General features: G+C 40.0%; 1 protein-coding gene across 1 annotated transcript; it reads right to left on the bottom strand.

Annotated features, from left to right (window-relative positions):
- Positions 1-404: 404 nt before the first annotated feature.
- Positions 405-8,544, bottom strand: REM1 (RRAD and GEM like GTPase 1). Its single transcript, XM_075176542.1, has 5 exons — positions 8,230-8,544; positions 5,462-5,744; positions 3,845-3,918; positions 3,388-3,589; positions 405-3,092 (listed from the first exon to the last, which is right to left on the bottom strand). The coding sequence occupies exons 2-5, from the start codon at positions 5,742-5,744 to the stop codon at positions 2,818-2,820; spliced, it is 834 nt and encodes a 277-aa protein (XP_075032643.1). The 5' UTR covers positions 8,230-8,544; the 3' UTR covers positions 405-2,817.
- Positions 8,545-8,889: the final 345 nt, after the last annotated feature.

Here is an 8,889-nt window from a genome sequence, read left to right as displayed (position 1 = left end):
ATTTACATTCAGATGATTTGTAATGTACAGCTACAAAAACATCCAGTGGAAGACACAAAATCTCACAGACTTTGGGGGTATCAACCTGCATTTTTCCAAATTACAATTTAAAATGCATCTTTTTGTGCAGTTTTCAAACTGTGCAATTCATATCAAAGTAGAAACCGCACATAAAGCTGCATTTTTCCAAACCAGCATATGGCAAACCACCATGCCAGTTTTCTGGCCTGGGATCCATATTAACAGTGCAATTTATCAAATGATTGTTTGCAAAACTTGACAAAAAAACGCACATATTTTAGACATAGTTCTCATGGGCGAGATTGGTAAAATCACATGCCTATAAAAAGGTCCCTGATTTACAATTTATTGCTAAAATGTTGACACAAAGTAGCTGCAATAATACACTAAAAGATGTTTCTTAAAGGTACGTGTTATTCAAAACTGGACTCCTTACAAAGGGTTAAATCATAAATGAACCATTTTTGCATGATGCTCAGTTTGAAAACCATAAGTTTGCTATAAACAGCATGCTGTTTTTTGTAAACCACAGATTAAGAAATAATTTGGTTTGTATTTGTAAACTGCATCCGATTGGCGATTTTAAAATACCATAATAAATCGCACTTTGATACATTGCCCATATGTCTCCAGCAGCTCGCGGGTAGTACAGTGATAGGCAATAGAACAGATGTAGGATTCATGTTATTGTAGACTACAACTAAATCTTATATGAATGATACATTTAAATGGCTTAGTAATGGCAAAAATGTTTCAAGCGTGAAGAACACGCTGCCTAAAAAGAGTCTGTGTATTCTAACATTTCTCAGTATCTATGGAAAAAGAACATATTCTACCCTGAAACTGGCTGTGGTATATCACAAGCATAGATGTTATAGATACTTTTTGGTCAGGTGTACATCATGCTTAGAATCTTTTTCATTTGATGGTGTTATAGTCCCTTCAAGAGAAATTAGACGGCAGAATCCCTTATTTTGACAATTGTACAGCCATTAGCCAATATACAGGACCTTGTACCTTTGTCTATAGAGTCATGTATAGTTGGGCGCACGTCTATGATGATGAGAGATCTGCCCAATATAAACATACACTCACAGCTGGACTGCCACAGGTTGTCTACTTTTGACTTAAACCATCCACTCAAGTAATTGGATAGTTTTCCCCGTATAAAGATTATGGAATGTTTCCCCGTGGCCCTGCATAAAGAGCAATAAAACGGTCTTTCTTTGCAAAGAACTATGCATTGATGCCCATTTATAATATATGTTACCAACAAACACTTCATAGAAACATGTATTTATACATGTATGCCCCTGAAGTACATTTTTCTCCATGCTTCATTAAATATAACTTTCCAAACTGATCCAACCTTTCAAGAATTTCCCTTTAACATCCAACATGACCCCTTTTGCTCATGAAAAGAAAAAAAGAAAGCCAGGCATGTGTAAAAAGCAACATGTGGCTGAATACCATGTACAGAGCACACATCTATGTAGAGTAAAACTTTAATCAAAGACTCAAAATGTAGGATGGAACTCACCAGCCTCAACAGAGTAACGTGAGTGGAACAATAAGATGCATATAATTATGGGTCTGGAAATCTCACTAGTAATGTGTATCCAAACTCTTCCATATGATGCACAGGAAACCAAGAATACACTCCGCCATTCAGAAGTACCCCTACTTGTAGAATTATAATCCCTAATATACTGTGTGCATGTAATACCCCTCCAAGGGCTGATAGCAACCTTCCTTACAGAATTCTGAAAATCACACTACTTTATTCTAGAGTACTGAACTCCAATATCATCAGTACTAGTAGTATCACCCACTTGCAAAACACTGACCCCCATCTATTATATGCATACAGTATGTCTTTTTCGGTATACTAAACCCTAGTCTACTGGGTATAAGAAGCACACATTGGAACACTGCAATCTTGTCAGAGCCAAGACTACTGCTCTCCAATCTCTGTTCTGAAGATACTCCGCTAACACCATTACAGAACGCAGACCACAGATCCCAGGATATCATTACTTGCAGATCACTGACTGCTGCACACAAGTGATACATTTTGCACTCATTGTAGATTGGAAATATCCTCTTCCCTATACTGAACTTTAAACACTGTATATGCAATTCATTGCCCTCCCTCCTCTCTCTCCCCTGTCTATCCATACAGTCTCTCAGGCTCCATAAACATTGAGCTCAATTTTTCCACTGTTTGGTCAGTGCTGGATTAGAGAGAGCTGGGCAAAATTCCATAAAATCCTGAAAGGGAGAGGGGAGGGAGAGACGGAGAGAGAAAGATGGAAGCATGGAGAGAAGAGAAACAGGATGGCTTCCCACACTTTTCTTAAGCACAGTATTAAAATGGAAAAGTTTATCATGACAAATGCTGATCATGAGATGTGGTCTCTGTGTATCATTTTCTTGATGGCAGTTACGTAAAAAAAATGCTGTTTTTGACTTCTATGAGTGGTCCTAATAATCAGGTTACAATAGTGCAAAAAAGTGAAATGTGCAATAGAAGAGAAACAATAGTCACAAAAATTTACATCCTTTAAACGGTCCATAAGGAAGTAGTCATTTAGTTTGCATTTGCTGAATGAGGGTCAGTCCTTGTGGGATTGTTCCTGCAGGATGTCTGTATCCTCTATCAGTGGTTAATTATTGCTGTAAGTGAATCGAGCTGTAGACTTGTTCGCTTTCGACCAGGGAGGGTGTACTATGGCCTATGACCTCTGTTTGGAATTTTCCAAGTTTGCAAGTTCCCAATATCCATAAGTAAATCAATCAGAGTACAGACAGGTCGTGGCATGAGCGTGAATGTACTCTCAGGACGGTCTTGCTGTTTCGGGTTACAAGCCGGTCCAGAAACCTGCGTGCCCGCTTGCTAAGACTTTCTTTGCGCTGACTCCGTATCCGACAGCTTTCGGTTGTATCAGCCCCGTCTCTCCGAAGCCGGATTTGCCGTACCATACCCTCAAACAACTCTCGGACATTGTGCTGTAGGGCAGCTGAAGTCTCAGTGAATTTACAGTCAAACACTACAGCACAAGCACGACCCTCTGTAAAAAAAACATATAAATGCTAGAAGGCAAATATGGCAGAGTTACATACTGGTAGTGGGCAGAGACAAGGGTCAGAGGCAAGGCAAAGGGTGGGTTATAAAAAAATGGAAAATAAGTACATTAAGCTGTCTAACAGATCTGCTGAGCAGATAGGAGGAGAAACCAGATACTAGGAGAAGGCGGAGCAGATAGGAGGAAGCAGACTTTGGCAAAGCATGACTGAAATTGGAAAGAGAGCCCTTGGGAAGCTGCCATGTCATTAAACAGGTTTCACTTTTTCTCAATCACTCACCTTCCACTGACACTTCACGGCTGCGGACCAGGTCTGTCTTGTTCCCTACCAGGATTATTGGAATATTTTCGTATTGACGTGTGCGTCTGAGCTGAATTCGCATCTCTGAGGCACTCTCAAAACTGGAGCGGTCTGTGATGGAATAGACGATGATATATGCATGACCCACACGCATGGCACTGTCAAATCCAGCAGATCCCTTCTAAAAAAAGATATATAGTAGTAAGTACTCTGTGCCATGCACAGACATACCAAATGTCCGAACTTACCTGCAGTCCTACAATTACATTTTAAATCCCCCAACAGGCCACTATATCTATGACACCCAATACTTCCACCCCATTCCCACTGCAGCTCTTTCAACCCCAACATAAAATCTTAGAATACAAAAAAAATGTGCAAACTGAGCAAAGTGCCACTGTGCCGCTTTACACCAAGGCCTATAAGTCCTGCTTACCTGAACTTCACAGACGTCCATTAGAAGCAGACTGGTATCCTCGCCATCCACTGTCAGTGTGCACTGATACAGCTCTGAAAGAAAGGGGCAGATGTACTGAAGAGGTGCTGCAACTACCCAAATTGCATTAATAATTTTATTTTCCCAATTATATGTTTTACTGTTATGTAACTTGAACATGGGTCTATGTCTAATGACAAATGCATCACATTGCCACAACTATGAATATATATTGCGTATTTCAATAAGGTATTCATTTAAATTGCAATGAACTGCAAAGGGTTCTCTAGTCTTCAACTATACTCCATTGTATCTTTAATTCATACTTGCCCACTCTCCTGGAATGCCCGAGAGACCCCCAAATTCTGGTTAGGGCTCCCAGACTCCCAGGAGAGCAGACAATTCTCTTGCACCCAGCAGGATAGGGGCTTCCATGATGTGACTCATAACAAATCACATCATTTTGACCAAAAAGATGAAATTCGAGGCCCCCCACCCCCCTTGCACTTCTCCTCCCCTCTGGGATCTCCCAGAGGAAAGGAAAAAGAGTATCGGTGCAGTATGATCAATGTAATAAAACACACATACAATATAGTGACGTGTAATACAAGCAGTCCTGGGGGCAAATGTATCAAGCTGAGAGTTTTCTGGCGGGTTTGAAAGGTGGAGATGTTGCCTATAGCAACCAATCAGATTCTAGGGGGTAGATTCAATTAGCCACGTTGTTCTTTAGAACAACACTATTAACTTTGGCTGTGCATTATTATCATTACTATGGTATTTTCTCCACTGATTTTTGCTGGCGGCTCCGCAGAGAAATTACAACATGGCTAATTGAATCTACCCCTAGCTGTCATTTTGTAAAATATACTAAATAAATGATAGCTAGAATCTAATTGGTTGCTATAGGCAACATCTCCACTTTTTTAAACCCACAGCTTGATAAATTTGATTGGTTTTTCAAACCAGTCGGAAAACTCTCAGCTTGATACATTTACCCCCTGATGTTCCCTCACTACCATCATTTATTTAAGCCATAACTAAAAGTGAACCAAGCAGTATTTTTGGAGAAAAAATGTAATGTAAAGGGGTTGTAAAAAAGGGATCAGAAGTTGGACTATGATGTGACATTTTCAAGGACCATGCTACATTTTCCACCTCTATGCACATAGAGATACACTTTCAGCTTGCAGAGGCTGCTCGAGTGCAGAGACTGGGTAGATCTTGATGTGTACTAACTAGTGCAAAATCAAGGTGCAATGTACATTGAGTGTGGCCTTCTGAGTAGGAAACAGATACACTAGAATGGAACTACAAATATTATTACAGAGAGATTTTTCCACCTCTGCTCTGTTTATACTTCTTGTTCGTCTAACTACATGGGAGGGCAAGTACAAGGCGGAGCCACCTTGATGATTTCATGACATATCAAGCAGCTATTTCTACACTGAGTATCATCACTCCAGCCAACCAATGATGCTTATCAAGTAAACTGCAGCCTCCCACTCCTCTTATTCCCTCTAATGAGACCCTCGGACGTATCTGCCCCACATGGTTGGGTTTAGTGTGCAAAAACATGACTAACAGCAGTAAAACTGGGGCCATGCCTGCTCTCACCTTGTTGCTGTTCTTGTGTTTCTCTGTCTTGCTCTCTTCTGAATATACCAACCAGACTGGACTTCCCAACCCCAGGATCTCCCAACAAAACAACCCTGAAGAGCCCCTCCGATGTTCCATCTGAGTCTGCTGACTCCACTGATTCACTGCCATGGGGGTCAAGAGTGGGCTGTAGGGGAGTAGTCACCTCCATTGCAGGGTTAGAGGTCTGTGAGCGGTTCTGGTGTGCACAAGGTAAGGGTGTGCTGGCTCTCCTCCGCAGGGGGGCGCGAGTGGCACACATCTAAACAGGTACAAAGAAAGGAACTCATACACGTGCATACTGGATCTCCAGCTACCAGCCAACAACTATCTTGTCACTAATAATGTGTTAATGAAAAATATTATGTAATCTATATCAAGCAGTCAGAAGTTGCTATTAATAAAACCTCTAACACCTTTTCATGCCCACATGTATTCTAGGGGGGTAAATTTATCAAGCTGCGGGTTTAAAAAAGTGGAGATGTTGCCTGTAGCAACCAATCAGATTCTAGGGGGTAGATTCAATTAGCCACGTTGTTCTTTAGAACAACACTATTACCTTTGGCTGTGCATTATTATCATTACTATGGTATTTTCTCCACTGATTTTTGCTGGCGGCTCCGCAGAGAAATTACAACATGGCTAATTGAATCTACCCCTAGCTGTCATTTTGTAAAATATACTAAATAAATGATAGCTAGAATCTAATTGGTTGCTATAGGCAACATCTCCACTTTTTTAAACCCACAGCTTGATAAATTTACCCCTAGGTGTCCTCAAAAGAGGTGCAATAATGTAGCAACATTTTCAGAAGGTTATTAAGTCAAGGGCTGAAATCACAGGTTTTATTAGCTCCTGTAAGGATTGTGGGCATCATTCCTGACTCCTTGAACATTTATCTCTAACAAGGCCAACTTTATGGGCTGAAATATTGATGTAATAGCCACAGGTAACACTAGTAGAAAACTGTGAGATGTGCATGCAGTGAGATAGTTGTGAGATAATGTGTAGAGCAGAACAGTTGTAAGACAAGAGCATCACAAGCTGTGAGATAATATGCAGAGCACTTACATAACTATTAATGTGCAGAGCATTGACATGCAAGATAATTTACAGAGTTGTATAGCTGTGCAGAGCACTTATATATAGTGATTAGATAATGAGCAGAGCTTTGCTATAAATGTAAGATAATTTGCAGAGAATTTATATATAGCCGTTAGACAATCAGCTCAGCACCTAGTTAGCTATTATAATCTGCAGGGCACGGAGATTTGCAGCGCAGAGACAGATGTGGGATAATGTGCAGAGCACCGAGATAGCTATAATTAGAAGGCCATTGTGCAATATAGATTATAGAGCTAATTGTGAAATAATTAAGGTAATTTACTAACTGCATACAACCAATATATTATATGAGTATTTGTGCCTATGTTGTGAAGTTGCCCAAATAAAAAAGCGGACATTGAGATAGCTGTGAAATAACATGCAGAGGATTGAGATAGCTGAGGGACAATGTTCAGAGACTTGAGATCAAATAATATGTAGAGCATTGAGGCAGCTGTAACGTTACATGCAGGCCAATGGGATAGCTGTGAACTAATGTGGTCATTGAGATACCTGTGAATTAACATGCAGAGCATTGAGAGATCTGTGATAATATATATGCAGAGCATTAAGATAGCTCTGAAATAACATGCACGCCTCTACTGAGCTGTGAGATAATATGCAGAGCATTGACATAGCTGTGAGAAAAATTACATATTTCTCAGATAATGTGCAGATCATTAAAATACCTATAATATTGTATGTAGAGCATTAAGGAGGCTGTGAGATAATGTGTGGAGCATTTACATAGCTGTGAAATAGTGTGGGGGCACTGAGACAGCCGTGAAATATAATGTGCAGAGCATTAAGATAGCTGTGAAATAACATGTGGTGCATTTGATAACAAGCAGAACAAGCAGCTGTGTGCAGAGCATTGAGAAGAGAGGTGGGGTGCACTGAAATAGCTGTGAAAACAATGCAGAGCATAGAGCTATCTGTGAAATAACATGCAGTTTTTAGCTGAGAAATAATTTTGAGAGCATCAAGTTAGGCTGGGTACACACTACAGAAGTTTTTGACCAATGTGTTATCTACAAGGATTTTACTGACAACTGAAAAAATAAGTCCCGATCAGCATGTGTACACGATACGTTTTAAAATATTTATCCTCAGATCTGTGCTCTTCAACTGTCATAACCGTCGGCTGAAAAGATCATGACTGTAAACTCTATGGAGATCCTGATTGTGAGTGCATACACACTGCAGGATTGGAAGATTTATAGTTCTGCTGAATAATCAAAACAACTGATGGTCGGTGCTTTTGAACGACAATCGATCATCGTCTAAGTGTACACACTAATGCGAAGTCGGGCTGAACAGTCGTTTATCGGGTGATTGACCAGATAATTGGCTGAGAACACTGCAGTGTGTACCCAGCCTTAGAAAGATCATATGCATAGCATTGAGATAACTGTGATATAACATGCAGAGCATAGATAGCTGAGAGGTATCGTGCACAGCATTGAGAGCTGTGATTAATATGCAGAATAATGCTCAAGTTACGTCCACTACATATTTGTCTCCTAACTTCCTCCATGTACTACATTATGTAGACACGCAGACCCCTGGACATATCTCCAGCCTTCAAGTCAAGCGAAGAGGTGATTTTGCTCTTTTTATGTGTAAAGTAAATTTTCTCTTACCTCTGCCCCGTGGCGGACGCTGAATCTGATTCCTTGCTATGTCCAGTACTCGTCTTCCACTTGTCACTGTAACTGTAAGTGTTTCATCTGAGTCTCCCCCTACACACTGAAATAACTTTCTCCTTGTTGAACCTCTCTAGGGAATTATATTTGTGATTATTATTATATTTGCAGTCTGATCCTAGAACAGTCTTTGTGTTCTCTCTGCTATGGAGATGTGTATATCTGACACTGCATCTGGCTCTTGTGCTGACAACTGTATCTTTAACTATCACCCAGTTGTGTTTTATACAGCACAAACTACAACAATATGACTCCTCCTCCTGGATAAACCATCACACGCAGAATTACATTGTGTAACTAAATTATTCCAGTTACTAAATTTTGGAAATTGATGTACAAGTTACTTTCAGAAAATACATATTAAGACATAAAAATACTACTGTTTATTACATCGCAGCACACTCCAGTGCTGAAAAAGAGAAAAGTCATCCTCGTGCTCTGCATGAAGATATTTCTTAGCATAACGTACCCTGTGTGATGGAAAAAGTTCCCAAATACCCCATGTCATGCGAACATTAATCTCAAGTAACCCCTAAAATGTGTAAATTTATTCTTATGGGTATAAACATTTATCAAGTAATTTCTTAATTCTAATTT

Source organism: Mixophyes fleayi, chromosome 6 (assembly GCF_038048845.1).
Source record: "Mixophyes fleayi isolate aMixFle1 chromosome 6, aMixFle1.hap1, whole genome shotgun sequence".
Taxonomy (NCBI): Eukaryota; Metazoa; Chordata; class Amphibia; order Anura; family Limnodynastidae; genus Mixophyes; species Mixophyes fleayi.
This window is presented reverse-complemented; position numbering and strand designations above follow the sequence as displayed.